At 42.6% G+C, this 24,784-nt stretch overlaps 1 protein-coding gene across 1 annotated transcript; it reads right to left on the bottom strand.

The window, feature by feature from the left end:
- Nucleotides 1–6,326: 6,326 nt before the first annotated feature.
- On the bottom strand, nucleotides 6,327–7,490 carry LOC149165854 (uncharacterized). The gene has a single exon (XM_089429954.1). The coding sequence runs from the start codon at nucleotides 7,488–7,490 to the stop codon at nucleotides 6,327–6,329; it is 1,164 nt and encodes a 387-aa protein (XP_089286080.1).
- Between the last annotated feature and the right edge of the window lie 17,294 nt (nucleotides 7,491–24,784).

The following is a 24,784-nucleotide window of genomic DNA, read 5'->3' as shown; positions in this document are numbered from 1 at the left end:
CAATAATAATAATATATAATTTTTGCTTCATTGAATATTTAAAAAAAACAAAAAAAATATTTATGGGCATATTTAATATATATGCCCATAAATGTTAATCCACTAATATATTGCTATGTTTTTCTTTTGTTGTACCCAAAAATCATTACATAACACTGTTGCTAGCAATTTCCCATGTGCTCATTTTTCTTTTTCATTTTTTTTAACCAAAGCTACTAATACTATAATGTTTCACAAAGTTAGTACTAACGAAGAAAATAGTTTTTGATGGTGCTTGTTATGGGATTAAATAGACGAGACCAAATGACAAAATAATTTTGTGCTAGTTTGATTATAATTAAGTTTCAAATCTAAAAAAAAATAGGTTTAAATAGACAAGATCAATGACAAAATGATTTTGTGTAAGTTTGATTATAATGAAGTCTCAAATCCAGAAAGGATAGATACACAATTTTTAATGTATTGTTTCTGGTCAAGTGATTACTTCTTTGAATATGGAATCTGCAATCATGCAACAAATTTTATAATTAAGCAAAGTCTTTTGGTAGAAATCACATAAGAGAAATTTTTGACCGACGCATTTTGAACCAACAAGTGTGGTTCATCATAGGACTAGATGAAGAGGCAGATCATGGCAAAGGCTTAAATAGAGAGCAATGTAGAGACATAATTTCAAGTAATGGCTATATTTTCGTCTAGTCTACCTCTTCATCTGGTCCTGATGATTAACCGTACTTGTTGGTTCGAAACGCAATGGCCAAAAATTTCTCTTATATGATTTGAACCCTGAATACATAAATTTTATAAAAATAATTTCCGTATGTAATTTCTACGATTCTTTATTGTATTCTACAATTGCATATTTTTACTATAAGTGCAATAAATTATGTTTCGCCATTTTATACTTTATTTCTGAAAATTTCATACCATACTTCAAAAGCAGTTAATTAACTATATAAAATTAAATACCACACAAATACATTTCATAATCATTACCATTGAAGCTGAAAAGTCAATTTGTCAATATCAAGGAGTCTCAAAAGCTCCTACTTTTGGCATGTGTCCTTCTTTTATGAAAGTCTGGCAGATTTGGGTACTTCTGAAACTAGATAGCTTAGAGGATCTTTCAAGCAAATCAGCAATGGTAAGGGGGGTGAGGTCTTGACCAGGTTGCAACTGTAACATCTCGTTTATGGACTCAGCTGTGATAGTGAATAAGATTTTTTGGTATGGGGACATTACACATCTCATGATAGGGTCATAGTTTGCATGACAGTAGTGAATAATTTCCGGGAAGACATGAACACTGGGGAATTGATACTTGGGCAGGTTTGATTCCGAGAGGCCTATCTTATCTGCATGGTTCAAGTAATTATCTCGGTATTTGCAATGCAATTTCAAAGGGGTTTCCTCGAAGGTGAGGTCCTTTATCTGAAAATCTTTGTCAGCCAGGGGAAGATGGTCTAAATCTCTGTGGGGAGTGGTAACCGACATGACATTTAAGGCAACTGGGGCGTCCATCCTTGGTTCTTGTGGATTCAAGGATGAGGGTAGAGAATTTCAGGGAACTATGGAAAACTGGGTCATCTCAGGGAGTCTCAAGACTGTAAAATAGCTTAATTTCACTAAATTACTTAATTTTTACAACAATTTAGTTCAGGTTCAGTATGGAAAACAAGGTTTCTCAGTTGAAAACAGGGTAAATACCTGGTTTTGGTTGTATGAAGGGATAAATTGCACTGGTGCACTGTTTGCATGGAGCGCAAGGGTCTGCAGTGGTGATCTGGAGTTCAGCAGCTTCTGGAGGTTGACGGTTGGAAGCAGGGTGACAGTTTGAACATACTCTGTGTGTGCATGGAGAACAGAAGGTTCTTTTCTTGGTAAAACAAAAAATAATGAGTATTTTTTGTTTTATTTGCAAAGTCAATGCTTTTGGCGGGCATAATGGAAAGCGACAGTTGGCTCCAACTAACGGAGATGATGTTTTATCGTTTAGCGAGGGTGGTAAGCGGAGTTTATCACACCACTTTTGGGTGCTCTGCGGTATTGGGAGAGGTCTGCTCGATGCCATTCATCGGGCGACACATAGCGGCGGGGTGAATAGTAAAACCACTCACATCAGGCGGGTAAAGGTCGGTATTGGAGGCCGCCCGATATGACCGTCGACTGTTAGATCTAAAGGGATCAGATCGTACGGTGTTCGGGGCAGGGATTTGATCAGGATTTAATGGAGGGGTCCGTGGGATAATAATTGTAGATTATGGAGTTTAATGATGTCAGGGGCAATGTGATTAGAGGAAGGCTATTAATTAATCCCTTTTGACGAGGCGGAGGGTTATGGTTCTTAATTAATCGCAAATTGATTAATTAATTGATCTAATTACTTTATTATTATGGTTTATTTTTCAAACCATCGGAGCGGGATATTAACATATGGAATTTTAATAATAGGTACGGGAAAAGGGGTGTATTTTCAGGAGTTAAATAAATAATGTTAGATGTTAATATGAAAATGGAAATGAAAACATGCTAAGTAAAATGCTTTTTTAAATATATTGACATTTCCGCATCTGAACATCATAACTTAGGCTTAGGTGCATTTGTGGGTTTTTATATGGGGGTAATTACTTTTCCCAGGAAAATAGTGATTTTACCTTAGGAAAAGTGGGTTTTTAGGGAAAAAGAATGAATGATGGAGGGGGTGAATGTTGATAAGGGGATTTAGCACTTAAACGTTATAAATTATTGGGTCGAGGGTCCGGTCCCTCCAGAAGTCAGAGAAATGATCTGAGCCCCTTTAACTTTAAGGTTTTAGTTTCTTTGATTGTTATTTGTGGGAAATTAGTGAAATTAGGGGTAACATGAATGAGGGAATTAATCACTTGACTGTTTAAATGCCTCATTGTTTTTTTTCCCGTAGAAAAAGTTGTAATTTCTATTAGATCATAAGAAATTACATTCTGTAGATGCCTAGGCATATGCATAATGAGGCTAATTGCCTCCCGGGTAGTAGCAAATAAAACAGTTTGACTACAACCCTGTACAGGTAAAAAAAAAAGCAGTTTTTCCTCCACGCAGGGAGTTTCAGTTCTTCGATGTATCATGAACCAAAATTATAGAAAAAAAATAGTGTGTGCTCCACGCAGGGAGTCATGCCAGTAATTACCAATATAATAACAAAAAAATAACATATGAAAGTTTATCAAAAAGAAGAGATATGTCTGATAGATCTGTGATGAGTCTGAAATATATTCCAAGTGATAACAGCAGCTGTTGTCCCATAGCTTTGTGAGATTCCAGTGGGCCAAAAATTTATCAAAAAAACCCTGTAGATAGATATGAAAAAAAGATAAAAAAAACAGCCTCATAGCTATATCTCCCGGAGAGAGTGCAGATCGACAAAAGGCCTGTGGTAGTGTTGATGGAAGATTCCATCCACTTCTTCCTGTATCAGCCAGTCTTCTTCTTGCCTTTGCGCTGCCTGTTTTGATAGGAGGTCCGCCCTTGTGTTGCGCTCCCTGTAAATGTGTTGACAAACAAATTTTTCAAATAAAGCTATAAGCCTGTGAGTCTCATCCAGAATGTGTCTCAAAGAAAAAGCAGAGCAGTGAGATGTTCTATTGATCCAGTTGCAGACAAGTTTTGAGTCCCCAAACAGTTGTAGCTTTGTGCATCGTTTTTCAAGAGCAAAATGGATGAGGTGTTTAGCTGTGGGTAGCTCGGCATAATTATTTGTGCCCCTTCCCAGGTGCATCTGAATGTTGAAACAATGGTCGTCCCTAAGGTAGAGGAGGCCTCCTCCGCCACAGCCATCCGCTTGGGCCGAGCCATTGAAATAGGCCCATGGGAAAGATTTGTCAATGAGCTCAGGGTGGATGGTTCTTGGGGGGGCTGTGAGAGGTCATCAGGGAGTAGGTTAAAATCGGCAAGGATATGGGATTTGATATTAGGCCAGATGGGGTCTCTATGGTAAAAAATAGCACGGTTCCTTACCGTCTAAATAGCCAGCACATAAGTAGTGGTAAGTTCCTATCTCTTCCTTTGTGTTTCTCTAGCCAATTCAGCCAGGCCTTAGTAACGGATTGTCCTTGCCATTGATTGAGGAAAGGGGAGGATGAGAATATAAGGGACCATTGTTCAATGACAATAGGGTAGGACAGAAATAAATGCTCTGTGTCTTCCTCACTGCTCCTGCAAAGGTGACACCAGAAGGACCCATGGAAAGATCGTTTCATCAGATTTGAGCCTGTGGGGATTTTGTTGAACAGAATGGTCCACATGAGCATTCGCGTTCTGGGAGCTTCTTTGAGTTTCCAAAGTGCTTTCCACCATTGCTAGACATTTTCTGGCTGAGCTTGTTGCATGAGCTTTAAATAACCTTCCTTGGGAGTGTATGTCCCATTTTTAGCGAGTGCCCATAAAATCTCATCTTCTTCTTGTGTTATTCTAACATGTGCTTGAGTGAGGGCTTCTGTGTATATCTCCCAATCATGTTGCCACTGTCCCAGGATGAGGAGGTTTTGTGCTGTCTTCCAGGCCTGCTGGAAAAGAGTGGTGTTCTCTTGGTCTGCTATGTGGGCAATGTGGGAGACACCCAGATCCTGTAGGTGGGCGATAAGTAGTGCTGGGAGTCTGTGGGCATTGCCACACCCGATCCAAGGATCCATTCCTATGCGAACCGCATTCCCCTGATGTATCCTCCATGTTAAACCTTCCCAGATGAGAGGGAGGGAGTTGAGAACAACTTTCCATATGTTGGAGTGCCTTCCGCTCCCCCTGTGTTCCCTGCGAATCCAGCTGAATATGTTTTCCGGGGCAATGTATTTTTCATATACCACTTTTGTCCAGAGGCTGTGTGAGGTAATGAGCTGCCACCCTAACTTTGCTGCCAGTGCTTTAGCAAAAGCGTCCAATCTTTTTATACCCCATCCTCCCCATTTCTTTGGCCTTGATATAGTATCCCATTTTACCCAGGTGAAGAGGTTTCCTTGTTTGTTCCCTTTCCATAAGAATCTGCAACATATCTTTTGTAGTCTAGCTAGGACTCCTCTTGGAATCCAGGCCAATAACATCTAGTATACAGGGGTTGCTTCGAGAACTGCTTTTATGAGGGTGAGTCTTCCAGCCCAAGTGAGATATCTGTTGTACCATATATTTAATCTCTTTTCCACCTTTGCAATAAGCCATATCCAATCAGCAATTTTATATCCCCCATGTTTCACTCGGAAGCCTAGATATTTCAACCCTTCCTCCATCGGGTGTGATGGGAAGGGGAACCGGTGGCGAGTGTAAAAGACTAAATGTTGCGAGAAGCCTATAGCTGTAATGGTGGATTTGTGAATATTTATGATCATTCCTGTAGCCTTCTGAAAGAGGTCGAAACAAGCTGCAAGGACGAGGTGTCGGCCAAGCTGCCATTCAAGAAGATGAGCACATCGTCTACAAATAGAAGGTGAGTGAGAGAGTAATTTTCCATGATTTTTATACTAGTAATCCTGCCTCTCTGTGATCTGTCCCTATCAATCGACTTAATCCTTCCATGATGAGCAGGAAAAGTAAAGGAGATAGGGGGCATCCCTGCCTAAGACCTCTTTCTACAGTAAAGAAGGGAGTGGGGGATCCATTTAGGAGGATGTTGTACGGCAAATTAGTTATGCAGCTCATTATCCTTTTCATGAACAAGTAAGGGAAGCCCAGATAGGTAAGAAGCATTCGAATGTAGAGCAGGCTTGCCCTGTCGAAATCTTTGGATAGGTCCACCTTTAAGATCATGCCTTTCAGATTCCTTCTCTGCATCGAATGAAGGAGCTCTTGTGCAGTGCCAATAGCTTCATTTATCTGGCGGTGCTAGAGGAAAGCGAACTGTTCAGGGGATATATGTGCCAAAAGGATGGGCTTAAGCCTATTTGCAAGAATTTTGGCCATGATCTTGTATAGATAGTTGCAGAGCGAGATGGGCCTGAAGTCATTGAAGGAGGCTGGTTTGTCGGATTTGGGGATGAGGGCTATGAAAGTGGCTTTGATGGCTGAAGGGATCCTTCCTCAGAGGCTGCAGTGATTAATTACTTTGAGGAGGTCTTGGCCCAGAAGGTCAAAGAAGGCAAGATAGAATTCAATGGTCCATCCGTCAGGTCCCGGGCTTTTGTATTTTTGAAAACCTCGAATAGTGGCCTCAAGGTCCCCTAATGTAACCTCCCTGGTGAGTTCATCTACGTCCTCGTCATCCATAAACCTGGGGAAATGTTCGGCCACTCGCATGATCTCTAGCAGGTTGGCTTCTCTCGGGGCCATATATATGTTCCTGAAGTGTGAGGTGGCCAATGAGGCTAGATCTCTAGAGTTGTGAACTTGTTGTCCCCAATCATTTTGCAGCTCCCAAATAGTGTTGATCGATTTCCGGCCATTTGCAAAGCGGTGGAAAATTTTGTGTTTTCATCCCCTTCCCTAAGCCAGATTGCTCTACTTCTTAGTCTCCAGCTTGCCTCTCTATCTTTGAGGACTTGAGTTCTCTGATTGATAAGGGTTTCATACTTGGCTTTCTGTTCCGGGGAGTTGAAGGTTCCCTCCGTCCGAGATTCAAGGTCTACTATTGCTTGCTCTGCTTGGGTGATTATTAAGTCATCTTGTTCCCTCTTCTTGTGAGCCCAAGCTCTGGATAACACCTTTATTTCAGAGAGGTTTTTTACAAAGCATTTTGCTGGATCCTCCTCCTCAGGGATTGGATGTGTTTTCCAGAGGTCGGATATTAGCTTGATGTAGGAGGGATCCCGAAGCCAAGTGGAGTTGAACTTGAAGGGAGCCTTGTGCTTCTGTTGCATTTCTCCAATCTCTAGAAAAATGGGTCTGTGATCCGACATACTGCCACTGCCGACCCATTGCCTGGATCTTGGATGACTGTTGTGAAAGGCCTCCTTGATAATAAAGCGATCCAGTCTCCTAGCCAAGCTTTGGTCACCAGACCGGTTGTTCCTCCAGGTATGTTGAATCTTGGCCGAGGGGATGTCAATCCAGAGGTGATCCTCAAGCAGTTGCTCGAAGAAATTAGAAAGCGGGTCAATCTGTGCCATATGTCCCCAGGATTCTAAGAAGCCCAAAGAGAAATTTAGGTCTCCCCCTAGGATTACATTTCCATCTAGGAGGAGGGGGGAGCTGAGGAGCTTTCGCCAAAAGGATTCCCCGTTGTGACATGGTCCATAGACATTTATGAATCTAAGCTCTTCCTCCAGCTCCTTGGAATAAATGTCTGCCCCCAAAAAACCCTCACCACCCCATATGTTTTTCAGGTTAATCGAGCGGTTCTTGAAACCAATTGCAATGCCCCCAGAGCGACCCGAGACATCAATAGCGAGGAAGGACCATCCAGGCATCCAAGAGCAGAGGATAGAAATGGCCGAATCCGCTTTGCATTGGGTTTCTTGTAAAAAGATAATGTCAACCATCTCAGATGTAAGGAGACGCTTCAGGGCTAGCTTTTTCTCGGAGCTGGCCATCCCTCTGCAATTAAAGGACATAATCTTCATGGGGGGGGGGGGGGGGGGGGGAGAAGGGTGTCCTTTGCTCTAAGAACCCTTTCAATGGTGTGTTGTTTGCCCAGGATCACTTCGTCCCCAGCTTGTTCTTTTGCCTTGTGTATGTTGGAGGGTCGGCCTCTACCCTGCTTGGGCGAGAGGAGAGGAGGGTCAGCTGCCAGTCCAATGGTGACCGGCTCTTTCTGCTTTGCAGTTGAGCAAGTGGAGTACCTCGGAGTGGATTTCACCAAGGGAGAGGGCGATTGAAGGGAGCAGGAGGTAAAAAAAGTCGATGGCTGTGGGAGGGGGCAGGTCATATAGAGATGGTGTGAATTTGAGGGGGGAAAGGGTGGGCGAGAATCCACAACCAGGTCGAGGACCGACGGGGATGAGGGGCCGGGAATCAGGACCAGAGGGGGCAAGTGGGAGGATAGTGATAAACAAGAAGAAGTAAGATATGATGCAGAGTCAATAGGGGGAAGAGACATACCCGATGAAAAGACGACTCCTTTTGTAGCCCTTGAGCGAGTCAGAGGATGAGATGGAGGCCTGATCAGGCTTTTGCCCTGCTTTTTTTCTGAGGTGCGAGCGGCGCTTCCAGTGTGTCTGAGGTCTTGATTTGTTCCGCCCTTGGAGCCGCCGCGGCCGGAGGAGCTGGATGTCCCGCTGTAGTGGGTTGGTCCTGCATCATGGATTCCTGCTGAGTCTTTTTGAGGAGGGGGCAATCCCTGTAGAGGTGACCCACTTGGTGGCATCTCCTACATCGGTAAGGGATTCCTTTGTAGTCTAGCTTCTACTTCCTCGAGAAATATTTCCACTGTATAATGATGTGTTCCTGCAAGCCTCCTCTCGTGTCTAAGTGGACTAGAACCCTGGCGTATGCCATCATCCCCGTCGTGAGATAAGATTTGTCTGATTCCATGAAGGTGCCCAGAGAGTTTCCGATTCTCCTGAATATGTCCGCGGACCAGTACTAAAGTGGCAAGCCTGGGAGTCTAACCTAAACAGGCCTGACCCCGATTTGTTCAATCTCCAGGTTGAAGAGGGACGTCCATCTTTTGAGAAGTACTGGTGCTTTTTTGAAGTGCCAGAAAGATGACAGAACCCAGCTTGTGTGGTCAGCCCTTACGAACCTCAATGCGAACCAACGTCGCACGAATGACTGGACAGAGGGGATTTCCGCCAGATGTTGGCCCCAAATCTCCGTGGCCCAGGTCTTCAGTTTATCTGCAGAGTAATTTCTGCCCCGGATGCGCCCCACAAGAACTCTGTCCGCTAAATCCATAGAGTCTCCCCACTGGATGTCTTCTTCAAGCCTCAGAATGATGTCCTCAGGTCTGGATTTAAAGCATCATTGTTTCTTCGATGGGCGGGAGGACATGCGGCTAGGGTTTGTAGGTGCCCTAGATCCAACCGATGCATCAATCGGGGGGGAGGGGAGAGGGATCGAAAGGGGGGGGGGATAGCCTCCGGGAGGGGGGGGATGGCATTGTAGCTTCCAGAGGAGGCAGGGGGAGCTAAAGGGGTGAGGGGAGCTGCAGGAAGGGGGGCTTCAGGGGGAGCGTCAGATTGATGCGGAAGGGGTTGAAAACCCTACAAATTTGAGGGGCCGACGTCGATAGGGGAGGATTGGAAGCATTCTGCTAGAAAACCAAGGGAGGCCAGGGAGGGAGCAGAGAAAGGTGCCCAGGAAGAGGGTTCGGCAGGCTGTAGAGAGGCGGGGAGAGCCGGATCCGTCGATTGAGTGAGGTCCTCAAAACTGGCCGACATACTTTCACTGTACAGGCCTCCTGTAGCCGTAAACGTGGATCGCCAGATGGAGCCTTCTGCCAGCAGAGAGTCCGAGTAGTCCACCTCGTCAAGTTCCATATCGCCAGCTGCTTAAAACAGAAATACAACCTTGGAACCAGGTAACCGTCGGGGACCGTCGTCGACAGCAAGGTGAAAACCGTTGGGCTGTTCAAGGGCGAGAAATGTGGAGCAACAGAAGTCTGTCCGGGTTGTGCAGGCGAGAGGAAAGCGACAGGCGGCAGCCGTTAGCTGTTTGGGCACAGCTACAGAGACCTAGCAACGATCAGCGGAGCAAGGGAAAACAGAAAACGGGGTGAAAAAAAAGAGGGAAGGGTAAAAAGGAGAAACCACGGAGGTATGAGGAGGGGAAAAAAAAAACAATAGAATAAACCCCTGGCTTGAGACTCAAGAATAGACGGTGTCAGGGTTGGCTGTAGGACCGATGCTGGCCTGCAACCCCGTTTTCACAAACCCCGTTCAGGCCATGTTACAGGGCCATGATCGTACCAGCTCCGTCCTCAATCAAATGCCTCATTGTTATCCATACTTTTAAAGAAATATGATGATGAAAGTAATTGACATGAGTTTTATCTAATCATTCATCATAGACAATTCTGCAACCATTCATCTACTTACCCACCTACACATCTTACAATTTTTTCTAATCTTTATTAGGGTGCACTTAAGCTAGCAAACCCTTATCAAACTTTTCTTTTCTTTTACAATGGAAATCTATCTAAGCCTATCCTTATTACATCCAAGGGCTCAGATTAAACTGTTGAGCTCCTTTTATTCACTCTACCTATCTACTTATTTGCCAAGATTAAACAGTTTGGTCAGATTTTATTCTCTATCTCTAAGCATGAAATTCAAAACATGGAATAACCAAGATTAAAATATTTGGTTACCATGGATTGTGGCATAAGTAACAAGTTGCACACAATCATTAAAAAAGAAAAAAAGAAAAAAAATAGCAGTGGCATTTGGACTTGCACACTTTCATGGTCTTTTTCTTTTCCATTTGGGTTCATTTTTCATATTTTTTGACCTTTTCATTCTTTTTTCCTTTGATTTATCTTTTGGGACATACCCTGTTTACATTTTTAAATTTTTATTTTTATTTTTTACAAATATGGAAAACATTTGCAGAAAGCAAAGGTATGTACATATTACAGAGATAAATTAAGTCAATCATAAATTATGACACCTATTGTTATAGGAACATAACAGTGGCTCCACTTGGGGATGGCTTTCCCTGGTGGAAAGTCAAGAACAATAGATCAATGGCCTTCTGAAAGACTGTGATGTTACTCTGCAATTTTCCTTTTAGCTTGCTGCTTTATTGATATTTATGACAATGACACTTTTGAAGCTTAGGGCCTTCTCTTCGGGCTTCAACTCCAAAACTTTACCATCCAATCAACACTGAACTTTAAAAAGGATATAGTATGTACAACTGAAACTAGAAAAATTAGTAACTTGGATCAATATAGTGATTCAACATTCGACCATTGATTGGTCCTCCTTCTACCTCTGCACCCTTTAATTCTTTGAGAAAATAAGCATTATTGCCTCTGAAGGCATATATAATGTATGGACCTTTCCACGGGAATTCAAACTTCCCATGTTTCCCTTTATCTTCTCTTCTGGAGTCCCACTTCAAAACTTTTTCACCAAGATATATGTCTTCTGCCTTGGTTCTTTAATTAAAAACTTTCTTGAGTTTTTCCTGTAGTACTTGGGCTCTAATGTATACTTCCTCCCTGGTTTGTTGCAAATGAATGGTTTGATTGATTCTCCTCTGAATATCATTTGGCTCAACTTGGGATTCTTGGAGTAGTTTCATTACTGGAATTACCAAGGATGAAGGAAAAAAACCTCCATTCCATAGACTAACTGATAAGGACTGGTTCCAATAGATTTCTTAGTGGTCAGCCTGTCTGCCCACAAAGCATTTATTAATTTCTTGTTCCAGGTTTTCTTATTGTCTTCCAGCAATTTTTTAATAATATTCATTACACTTTTGTTGGAGGATTCTGCAAGTCCATTTCCTTGGGGATAGTAGGTTGTACAATGACCAAGGGTTATATGTTATTTATGGCAGAAATCAATCATCCTTTTTGATTTAAAGGCTGCAACATTGTCTGTGATAATTTTGATGAGGCAACCAAATCTAGACAGAATATTGGCCTCTAGAAAACCTATGATGACAGTATCAGTGGCTTGTCTGGAGGGAATGGATTCTATCCACTTTGTAAAGTAATCTGTGGCAGTCAATATCCATTTATGTTGAGTAGAAGAGGGGGGGTGAATTTCACCAATGAAGTCTAGACCCCATTGTTGAAAATGTTTTTCAGTCGAAATGGGTTTCAAAGGTAAAGGCAGAAGTTTTATTTTTCCTTCAAAGATCTGACATTTGTGGCAGGAGGTTACAAATTTTTTTACATCAAAACAAGGTTGGCCAGTAAAATCTAGCTCTTAGGATTTTGTCAGATGTTGTCTTCTAGTAGAGGTGTCCTCCACAATCACCTGCATGAAATTCTTGGAGTATTTTGTCAGATTCTTCCTTTAATAAACAATTTAACAAGATGCCTTCATGATTTTTCCACAATAAAGTATTATCAATTATGCAGAATCTTAATGATTTCATTTTCAAAAACCTACTTTTAGTTTTGGACAACCTTGGAGGAGCTTGTAAATTTTGTAGAACGTATATTATATCAGCATACCAGGGGGAATCAAACCATTCTCGACATTCCAAGCTCCCAAGTTAAAAGTTACATGAGGCCAAACAAAATCAAATTTCGATTTTTTTTTGCATTTTCAAAGCATATAAAAGAGTTTTTGGACTCACCATTTTCACCACTTGAGTTTGAGAGCAGAGAAGTGGAGCAAAAGGAGAAAACTTTCCCATACGCCAAAATCAACCGTTCAGATTCTTCCAAAATCACCAGGTAACCCTTATACTTGTCTTGCTATCGATTGTGACTGGTTTTAGAATTTTTAATTTATGTTTTACCGTTGAATTTTTTGTCAAAAATTTCACTGCGGCGTATACGCGGGTTGGATATATTAAACCTGCGTACACACGAGCCCTACACGCGATTGTGTGTAAATGGACCCGCATATATGCCGCGAACATTTCAAACAAAAAAAACTAACGGTTTAAATTCATTTTTTCTTCAAGATGTCAGTCACATGGCGAGAAAGAGAGCATACCGCAGTGGATGATGAGGTCATGAATGATCCCAATGCTTTTGATGCCTTATGGGGATGTGGTTTGCTAAAATTCTTCAAAATGCCGAATGTGAAAGCAAACACTCGCCTGCTTGAGATGCTCATTAACTATTGGAGTATCGAGGATGATGCGTTTATGACTGACCAGATGCCATTCCGGATAGAAGTGGAAGACATTTATTTCATCACAGGCCTTTCCCGAAGGGGAGAGGTAGTACATTCCAGGGGGAGGACACGAGGTAGTCTCTCGATCGAGGACTACGTACATATATATTTCCCGAGACATCCAAAAGAGGTTGGAAGTCAAATTTCAATCACACATGTGGAGAGATTATTGTTGAGGATAATCCTGTTCACTATAGCTAGAGTGAATGGATCAGCTTCTCTACACCAGGAATCACGGCTATCCATGAGCTTGGCAGTCGACTGTCTCACCACCATATTTGACTGGTGTACTCCTCTTCTGGCTAGCTTGAAAAGCCAGCTCACTTCCATTAAGAGAGGGCAGACCAAAAACTTCAGATATGGGACTATTTTGTGTTCTTTCTTTTTTGAGAGGGTCCCTGCACTCCGCCCTAGAGTACCAGTTTCAATCAGCACCCCACGAGATCCACACATGGGTAGGTGGGCTGACTTGATGAAACGTCTAGGAGGTGGGGACGTCCCACAGACTGCATTTGACGATGACTTCTTCTCCTGGTGGGAGCAGCAGACCATTGCCATAAATGACTACCCTTATGCTGGGTTGGACTTCCAAGGAGATCCCGATCTAGTATTACCACCGACCGCAGAATGGGGCGACATTCGTACGTGTTTTTTGATTTATAATTTTTTTTTGGATTTTTAAAATATAATAATGAATTTTGAAAAATGTTTTTGATAAGATTCAAATGACTAATATGATGATCATGTTCCAGATATTGGGCCGATACGACCAGATGAGTTCCCACGGCACAGACGTCGCGGCCGAGGAGCCGAAGAGGCAGCTGCAGACACAGAGCGACTACTTCACACAGTTCAACGGCACTTGGTGAGACTAACTCACGGAGTACCGATGGTAGCCGTAGAGGATCTTCCTATAGATATGCAGCGTCATGTGGTTGGCATGCCACGAGACTAGGTCCGCACTCTTAGGCGTGTGGGAAATGCAGTAGTTTCCTACTTAGTCGCTCATCCTGAGCCGGGGCACTAGATGTACTAGACATGATTATGGGCATTTGAGTCCCAATTTTGTATATTATTTTTGGACAGACTTATGTACTCGAGATGTTTTATGATATATATATACAGTTCGACTTTTTGATGCTTGATATTATTGTGATGAATGCTTGATGTGTCAGTCTAATGCTTGATTAGTGATAGAATCAGTTAACCAATTATGAGATCTTGGAATGTGAAAATAATTAATATAAGTAAATGATCTTTGTAACAACCTCACCCTTAAATACTGGCGATATAAACATGGACCCCTTACCCGATAAATGTTATTCAATTGTGACACTATCAATTGTGAATCAAGATAAACTACCAACGAGTCGATTCCGTGGGAAATTGCCTCGTATAGTAAATTAATGACGGTAGTATACTCAGCCATATTATTTGAAGTGGAACCAATGCATACTCCCCTTGATACCATCAACTGACCAGTTGGATAGTAGAGTACCCAAGCTGCGGAAGCGAGGTTCCAAGTGTGCCGACTAGCACCATCGACAAATCCAAAATAGATCAAGTCATCCATCAACACCTGCCACAGCAGACCGAAAAGTGTTATTATCAAAAACTCTCGATGAGATATGTACAAATATACAAAATGTACAAAGAAGCCATTGCCTAACTTCTACTTAATTAAAGTACTTCTTGAGGTACAGCCCGTTTCGCGGCTCTGCCAACTTGTTTCCTTCAAAATCGATTAACTCATATGACCCTTTTCCTAAAACTCGTTTAATTATGAAGGGACCGTACCACATAGGCTTGAACTTGCTTGCCCCCAAGGCATCCTTATCTTGGTCATAAACCAAGACAAGGTCGCCTTCAGCAAAGACTCGAGGACAGACAGCTTTATCATACTGAGTTTTAACCCTTTTCTTATGAGCCTCATTCACCGTGGCAGCATCTCGACGCTGCTCATCAAGATGTTCCAAGTGAAGGAGGCGCTCTTTGAGACTAGAAGTCTCTGGAAGGAGCTCAACAACTAACTTAAGAGATGGAATTTCACATTCAATAAGAAAGATAGGTTCCATCTCATAAACTAATTGAAAAGTTGTAAAACCTGTAGCAGTCTTTATGGAGGTTTGGTATGCCCAAAGAGCCAGATACAACATAAGGTGCCAATTGGACCGATTTTTGTTGATTGTCCTTTGCAAGATCGTCTTAAGAGTTTTGTTCACTGCCTCGACCTGTCCATTGGCCTGAGGATAATAAGGAGATGAAAGCTCCTGCTGGAAACCTAATTTGAGAGCCCATTCAGACAATAGTTGATTCTGGAAATGACTACCATGGTCAATGACAATCTCTCTCGGGATACTGAACCTTGAGATAATCTAATTAAAAAGGAACAATTCCGCTGTTTCATTATCGTTTTTATAAGTGGGCATGGCCTCAGCCCACTTCGTGAAGTAGTCTACGGCCGCGATAATGTACTTGTGATTCGCTGCTTAAGGTGGATTACAAGTTGTAAAATCAATACCCCACTCAGTAAAAGGACCGACAGTGACAACGGGAAAAAGAGGAGCTGGATGTGCGCGCATCTTCCAAGTATAAATTTGACACAGGTGACAGCATTTTACTGCTTCAACACAATCTTTGAAGAGGAAAGGCCAAAAATAGACGGCATGTAAGATACGCTGAGCTGTAGCAAGCCCTGATAGATGACCACCATAAGCTCCACTGTGGCAGTCATTGAGCACTGACTCTGCTTCCTCTAAGGTTAAACAGCGCCGAAGGATTGAATCAACCCCTCGACGATATAATGTACCAATAATAACATAATTTTTAGCCAGGTGACGTAATTTTCGGCGTTCATCCTTAGAGAAAGCAGAGGGGAACTTCGAAGTCTGGAGATAGACAATGATATATCCATACCAAGGGTCGAGTGAAGAGATGAGGAATAAATGTTTGTCAGGAAAACTTTCCTCATAAATAGTATCTTCTCCACAAGGCAGCTCGGAAATTAGCTCGGCAAAAACCATAGATTTCTTAGACTTAGCGGACAAGAACTCGAGATCAATTCTTGTAGAATGACTATCCATCAATTATATTTGTCCCCAATCACTCGCCTACTGATGAAAAATTGGAATGGATTGACCACTGCTAAGACAAAAGTTTTGCATAGCAAGATATAATGGCGGAGCCACTGGACAGCATGGACAGCTGCCAAGGCTAACTTCTCAACAGGAGAATAGTGAAGTTCAGGACCTATCAAGCCTCGGCTCAAATAATAAATCACATGCTCTATGAGAGCATCATCTTCCTGAACGAGAACCATACCAATGGTTGATTCTGCTGCAGCGAGATATAAAAGGAAGTCCCTACCATAATCCAGTGGACTCAAAAGCGGGGCAGAGACTAATGCCTTTTTCAAAGCATCGAACGACCGCTACGCAAAGTCGTCCCAAACGAATGGAACTCCTTTCCGTAGCAAACACATGAACCCTTTAGTGATCTCGACATAATTCGCTATAAACCGTCTTAAGAAATTAGCCTTCCCTTGAAGACTTTGAAGTTGCTGAATTGAGGACGGGGGAGGCAACTGAATTATTGCCTCTACCTTGAAGGGATCAACCCTAATCCCTTCATTTGACACAATGAACCCTAATAACCGACTGGACGTAACCACGAAAACGTACTTATTGGGATTCAACCGGATCTTATAAAAACGACATCGCTAAAAAACCAATCGAAGATGACTAGGGTGATCAGTTCTCTTTTGAGAACGAGCAGCGAGATCATCCAAGTATGCTTCGATGATATGTTTAAGGTCGTGGAAAGCATATGACACGGCCCACAGGAAAGTAGCTCTAGCATTTTTAAGACGAAAAGGCATCTTTCTGTACGCAAAGGTACCCCAGGGACATATAAAAGTTGTCTTATGTTGATCTTCAGGACGGATAGAGATTTGATTATAACCGGAAAAACCGTCCATGAAGGAAAAAATCTCATTACCCGCACACTCGTCAATAATCTGATCAATGAATGGCGTGGGGTAATTATCTTTCGAACAAGCCTTGTTTAGGTCCCTAAAGTCGATGCATACTCGGATTGTTCCTTGCTTTTTATCCACAGGGACTGGATTAGAAACCCAATCGGTAAGAGGAACAAGGTATATAAAACCCGCCTTGAGCAGCTTCTCTACTTCAGCTTTAATGGTTGTTGCTTTCCTAGGATTAACCGGTCGAAGCCTTTGACGGACCGGTTTGGCGTTTTCATACGTCTTGATCTCATGTTGAACTATAGAAAGATCAATGCCAGGCATTTCTTCATAAGACCAAGCAAATACATCTCGAAATTCCTTAAAAAGGTTGGTATAAATTTGAATTTCCTCAGGGGAACATTCAATTCTGATGAAGAGATTCTCAATCACATTATGGTTCCTAGAGATGTTTATAGATATCGTTTTTGAAATCACCGACATATTACCTTTGGCGCGAAAGTGTGCTGGAACCAAAGGATTTGATATCGTACAAACATCACTAGTAAAGATCTCGGAGAACCTAGATTCTACTTCCTGCAATGGATGAAGAAAATATGAACGATGGTGTAAGCCTTCGCAAGGTCGATCTATACCCATCATTACTTCTAGGATTGCTTCTTCAGAAGGTAAAACTGTATCTAAGCAGTCCAAGGTGGAGGTAGAATCAAGGGTCCGGGCTGGGGCCACATCATCATCTAACTCCTCATCAGAAAAGGGAGTAGAGTGGTTGTCTACAGAGTTGACGATAGACTGATATCTAAGCTCAGCTGAAGACATAGGAAATGTCATTCCATTGACTTGTCCTTCAGCTAATGTGGTCGTAGGTGAAGGCAAGGTCCAAGGGTCTAAAAAATAATGAGTTCAGAAGAACTCTTTTCAAGGAGACTCCTTAGATGATGAAACGACATTGATTCTAGCGATAAGAGAGGGAAAATCAAAGGTACCCATCAATGAAGAATACATCCCAACTCCTAGATTCTCAGTAGGCGGACGAGGGTTATCCACTAAAGGAACAGTATGTAGAAATTTTGAATAATTTAACACATATTCACAGAGATTATCCTGATCATACAATTATAAGCGGAACATGTATAATACATAATCTCCTCTACATTGATCATCAATTTACAGAAGCAGAAACATTCACAGGCGCACATAGAAGCATCAATCAAACTCATTAACACAGTATGTATCCCGAGGAAAGCATCTCGCTAAAAACCCCAACTATCTATATATTATAGTGATTGAATCATGTAACAATACATAATACAATACTTATCCCAAGTACTCAGTACTATCTCCTCATGCTACACACAATACAACTCAGATTTGATCTCCAAATCTCCTCCACTGCTTGCCTGCCTCTCCAGCTCAATACCTGCTCAAGAATTGATTAGAATGGCTTACCAAACTCGTATTTGACCTGCAAATAATCACTCACACTGTGTTGGACATGAGCACAGGCTACAATTCTTGGTATTGTCCAATTCATTGGCATACTCAATCCCTCTGATTGTGCAAATCATCATGCACAGCTATAGTCACAATTTGTAGCAATCTGATCCTCTAACACCTGTCCCTGCTGAACTGAACATGCACTGACATGCAACTGAGTTAACTGATGTATTCTATAGTTGCATTATGAGTTAATAACTTGTGAATTAATTAATAACTAATTCACCCAACTCATCTCTAGTCTATTGATCAGTTAGACTAAATACAACTAGTTTAACAAAGCTAAACTGAACACAACTCCATCAACTGCACCTCCAGTCCACTAAACTCAACTCACTTGAGTTCTAACTGAAGTCTTGCATGCAAATATTAGTCATCCCATAGGTAACCACATATTTCCTTCTGGGATCTGCATGTACCACATCCGTAGCTCATCCTGAACTGCTCCAAGAGAATAAGATCAAGTGTATAGTCCAAATATTATTATGAGACAATAATATTTGACTTTTCTATTTTTGATAGCCAGTCTAAAAATAGACTTTGATCACTCACACTGTGATCACCCACACTATGATCACCCACACTGTGATCATCCACACTCTGATAAAAAATAGAACTTACACCATAATTTGCATGCGGGCCCACTTAGTGAAGGCGACTCTTTTCACTAAGCTCCATCATCTTGTTGCATTCTCAACAAGCATTTCTTGTTGCACACTTTTCAACACTCCCTCTCAACAAGAAAGGCTTCCTCTCAAACCCGATCCTGAAACTCTGGAATGTTCTCCATGCAACACATCTGGCTGGTCCACTTGCTCTGTCATCAAAGTCTTTCACTGCTATTGCCTCTATCGACTGAAGAATCTGCATCTCTGTGCTCTTCAGTATCTGACTGCTCTAGCCTCTATCACTTTGATCTTTGACTGCATCCATGCTACTGCTGGTTCTATATCCCAACATTGCATCCGCACTGCACCTCCCAACTGACCTCCCTGTTGGGTTAGAAACATCCTCTGATGCTGAAGCTCTACCTGCTGCTGACAAGTGCTCCCTCTTTGACATCTGCGCTACTGCAACATCTCCATGCATCTCGCACGATTGCACACCTCTCTGTGCCACCTAGCACTGTGCAAAACACTTGCGCCTCTCGCATTGTTGCAGCCTGCTAGCTATGCGCTGTCCTGGGATTCCCTGCGCTGTCGCTCTCTCTGCCGCATCTGTCTCTACCCAATCAGTTAGTTCCTGCTACTACACATCTGGGGCTCCCGTAGCAAGGTCTCATCCAAGAGGTTGGGTACCTCAAGGATCCTGCCCCTATTCCTTGGGACAATCAATCCACATCACCCCACCTCCTACCTGGAGGTATGGCTGCATGTGATCCCTCAGCCCACTTGGCTCGAATTTTCCCCCTACTAGATGTCTCTGCATGAGTAGATGTCTCTACTCGATCTCCTCTCAACTTCCCTTGTTGTGGCTGCTCCAAAACCTCCTGAAGCTGCTGCACCAATCGTGGCTCCTCCACAATCGTCTAGACTTCTTCTGGCTTTGCATGTTGAGAGGTAATATGCGCTCCCTCTCAACCACCAAGTCTCCATCAGTTGCCTCGCTTCTCAAGGCTTTGCATGCAACTTGAACCTCAAGAGCATACAGGTTCTTGACCAGTGAACCAATCTGCTTCACCTGTCTAGTGATGATGTGTCTAAGGAAAACCTTTCCCTTACTGAAGACTACATCATAGCCTTTGTCTTCCAGCATCGCGATCGACACCAAGTTTCTCTTCAGTCCTGGTACATACTTGACATCGGTCAAGGTAAGGCGAGCTCCATGCTCCCTCTGAAAAATAACTGTGCCTACACCTGAGACACTATACTTCTCATCATTACCCATTCCTATGAGTATCTGGAGATCTTTCTCCTCCAAAGTACTGAACAAACTTTTGTCACCGGTCATGTGGAAAGAAGCTCCACTGTCAAGAAACCAACCACTTCCCATCATGGATGAAACCATGCATGCAAAGAGTGTGAAATCCAACTCAAACTGTGAAGCAAGTGCCTCACCTTCAGATCCTTCCTCGGATCCCTTCTTGGACTTCTTCTTTGGGAAATTAGTAGCATAATGACCCAACTCATGACAACGAAAGCATCTCACCTTCGCCTTGTCAATCTTCTTCCCATCATTGGAAGAACTGGATTCGGAAAGAGAACCCTTCTCCTTCCCCTTCTTAACCTTACTCGCTAAGGCACAATTCTCCTCATCCTGCATGGATGAAGAACTGTCTCTTGTGCTCCGTCTAATCTCCTCCTGCATCAAATCTGACCATAGTCGTTCCCAATTTGGCAGTTTCTCCCTTCCATTCACCGACTCCTGGTAGCTATGCCAACTCTTAGGAAGGTCAAGGAGTGCTAGACTCACCATCCTCATCCGATAGTCACCCCCACACTTCCCAGGTCATCCCAGCATTGGGTGAACTTTGTGAGATACTAGGGCATACTGTCTCCATTCTCACACTGAATGTTTCTGAGTTTTATCTCTTGCTTTGGAATTAAATTCGAATTCCACCAGCTCAAAAACTCAACCACTTCCGATCTAGAATTCGTGAGAACAAGGTATTTCTTGTACAGAGATCGACTGTATGGGCATTCACCGAATATCTCACCTTCCAAAGGAAGGATGAATCCAAAGGCTACCTGGCCCGATCACAGACTCTGCCTAAAGAAATAAAATGTAAACACTTTCTGAATAATAGATCCGATGATCAATCCTCGCTTGATATCCTGTAAAAATCTCTTCTACAAATCAAGCAGCTCTGATACCATGTAGAAATTTTGAATAATTTAACACATTCACAGAGATTATCCTGATCATACAATTATAAGAGGAACATGTATAATACATAATCTCCTCTACATTGATCATCAATTTACAGAAGCAGAAACATTCACAGGCACACATAGAAGCATCAATCAAACTCATTAACACAGTATGTATCCCGGGGAAAGCATCTCGATAAAAACCCCAACCATCTGTATTTTATAGTGATTGAATCATGTAACAATACATAGTACAATACTTATCCCAAGTACTCAGTACTATCTCCTCATGCTACACACAATACAACTCATATTTGATCTCCAAATCTCCTCCACTGCTTGCCTGCCTCTCCAGCTCAATACCTGCTCAAGAACCGATGAGAATGGCTTACCAAACTTGTATTTGAGCTGCAAATAATCACTCACACTGTGTTGGACGTGAGCACAGGCTAAAATTCTTGGTATTTGCCAATTCATTGGCATACTCAATCCCTCTGATTGTGCAAATCATCATGCACAACTATAGTCACAACTGATAGCAATATGATCCTCTAACACCTGTCCCTGCTGAACTGAACATGCACTGACATGCAACTGAGTTAACTGATGTATTCTATAGTTGCATTATGAGTTAATAACTTGTGAATTAATTAATAACTAATTCACCCAACTAATCTCTAGTCTATTGATCAGTTAGACTAAATACAACTAGTTTAACAAAGCTAAACTGAACACAACTCCATCAACTGCACCTCCAGTCCACTAAAATCAACTCACTTGAGTTCTAAATAAAGTCTTGCATGCAAATATTAGTCATCCCATAGGTAACCACGTATTTCCTTCTGGGATCTGCATGTACCACATCCGTAGCTCATCCTGAACTGCTCCAAGAGAATAAGATCAAGTTTATAGTCCAAATATTATTATGAGACAATAATATTTGACTTTTCTATTTTTGACAACCAGTTTAAAAATAGACTTTGATCACTCACACTGTGATCACTCACACTGTGGTCACCCACACTGTGATCACCCACACTGTGATCACCCACACTGTGATCAAAAATAGAACTTGCGCCATAATTTTCCTGCGGGCCCACTTAGTGAAGGCGACTCTTTTCACTAAGCTCCATCATCTTGTTGCATTCTCAACAAGCATTTCTTGTTGCACACTTTTCAACACAATAGAGTCAGAAGTTGCTTGAGGATCGAATGGACAATAATCCAATTGATCAACCTTAACGATTTTCCCTTCATGAGGAAAGAAAATGACACGAAACAGAGTCAAAAGAGGAGATTGTAGTCTAGATTAGCATTAATGACTTCTACTTCAATATTGACGACCTTCCCCCCAACACATATAGGAAAGGCCGGGATAATCCCATGCAGCTTGTGAGAATGCCCATCAAATGCAGTCAGGAGGGTAGGTGAAGGAACAGCCGAAGGCGATCCAATGGCCTTCCAGCAGGACATTGACATGACGCATGTGGAAGCTCCTTCATCAATAACCATACGAAAAATGTTAATCTTCCGGTATGTAGAATTTATTTGAAAAGCCATATGATGAGGGAGTCGCTTTTTGACATTTAACATGTTGAAAGTGAGCACTAAAGAGTTGGTTGGATCAACTGCCCCAATTGCCGACAGTAAAGCACTTCGTTGAGCTGGACACGACTGGAGAACCTCTAAAGCGGACATGGCGCATGGACTCTGAGCCAGATCCTCAACAATGGAGTAATTCTGGGCAGCCCTAGCATTAGGATTAATAGTCGCGCATTTAGAGGAACCTTTTCGGTATCCGTGGTATAGTCTCGACAGGGGGTCGCTCAATGTGAATATCGGTATTTCCGGGAGCAGCATTATCCTTGGAAGTTTCGGCTTCACCATAATCACATGACCGAGTGGCCACATGGACATTAGAACCCACCATGAAAACATTTGATAATTTCTCCCCTTCTTGGCTGTCCCCTGCGGAGGTACCCAGATTTGAACTCGCGCTAGCAAGCAATTGCTGCCCTTGGGGAAAAGGGTTGGTTAACACAGCTTGAGAACTAGAAGCCCCTTGCTACCCTAACAAGCGCTGATCATCCTGAATCTTTGGGCAGAGATGAGTTAAATGGTCTCCACTGCACCACTTGCATGGAAACTTGACTTTCTTTCTAGACTCATTTCTACCACTACCAGCATTATTGCTAGATTTATTTGCATCAGCCTTCCCGTCCTGACTCTTTTTCTTACCTCGTCCTTTCTTTTTCCCATTGGAATTTTGATTTCCTTTGGGGTTATCAGATTGGATGGCATTAATCGAAGAGGGTTGGGAAGATGAAGGGTTAGACGATGTGACCTGGTTGTTAGGAGCAGTTTGCAAAGACAACTGCTGCAATTGGCTCAACAAGTTCACCGCATTTGTGTCTACTGATCCAACGATACCATCCGCATGGGGACCTGGCTTCGACTTGGCTATATCAACCTTAGACCCAGGAGCATCTGGCAAGATTTTTTGTAGGATCCCAGATTGAGAGTAAACCAATTCTAATTACTGGGCCCTAAAAATATCTTGCTCCTCAGAATAGACTCCGAACATGGAGACATCCTTAGAGATTTCAGGTTGTAAAGATTTCAAAAACCATTCGAGATGGTATTTTGGAGGGATTTCGGCTTTAATGAGCCTCTTTCTCCGTCTCCATTCCTGAATATGATTAGAAATGTGAGTTGACGTATCCTGACAAAAATTGGCTAGAAGTTCAGTCCCGGCAACATAACGGACGGGCAACTGGAAATGATTTAGGAAAATATTAGCTAAGTTAGCGAAAGATGTAAAGCTGCCCCCTGGCAACTCTATATACCACTTAGTGGCATTACCAGTCAAGGTGCGTTGAAAAAGTCTCAACCTAATCGAGTCATCAATAAGAGATTTTGATGAGCACCACAAATGGAATGTGGTTACATGGTCGCCTGGGTCTTCACCGCCCTTCCCTTCGAATTTTGGAATGTCTGAAGGGAGTTTGGTTGGGACCAGAGGCCAGGCCGTATTGTATTCGATTGGATCATTTGTTAATTTCGTGAGATCTGGCAAGTTCATAGTTGCCAGAAAAGGAAGCCTAGGAGGACCTTGGGGATTCCACCCAGACTGGGCAGAGTTCCCAAAGCTCTGGAAAGATTGGCCTGGATTTTGGAAGGCACCGACTGCCCGAAGTAACCAGTAGAACCAGCTGAACCAAAGGGAAAGCCTTGTGATCCAGTGAAACTCGAAGTTTCACCAACTCTGGTCGTAAAACCTCCATAATCGGAAAAGCTTCCTCCTAAAGGATTTTAAGGAGTTGATAACCCCTGATAAGGATTCCAAGCAGAAGCTAAGGGAGGAATACTTCGAAACGAACTAACTGTGGAGTACGACCCATTCCCTTGTTGGCCGAAAAACAGATTCCCAATTCCCATGCCACTAACCGCAGGGTTAGTCCAACCTTGAAAAGGATTGCTACTTTGTCCTGTAGAAGAAAAAGGCATAGATCCTACTGTCGAGTTGGAATGTGGTATATGACCACTTCCAAAAAGAAAACCCTGAAATGAAGTCGATCCACCCATCATGGATGTGGAGGCATTAAACGAAACTAATGAAATACCCTGTGAATGGGTGCCAAATGGGAAAAATCCAGAACTAAAAGCATTGGCTTGGGAATTTCCACTCGTAGAAGGAATGGAGGTAGACCCAACTAATGATGTGCTAGTAAAAGACCCAAATAAAGAAGTAGAGGGGATGGAAATATTTCCTCCCCCTTGTACTGATGTTGGAG

Source organism: Pinus tabuliformis, chromosome 5_1, assembly GCF_031772625.1.
Source record: "Pinus tabuliformis cultivar Carrire ecotype Pingquan chromosome 5_1, CPIR1, whole genome shotgun sequence".
Taxonomy (NCBI): Eukaryota; Viridiplantae; Streptophyta; class Pinopsida; order Pinales; family Pinaceae; genus Pinus; species Pinus tabuliformis.
This window is presented reverse-complemented; position numbering and strand designations above follow the sequence as displayed.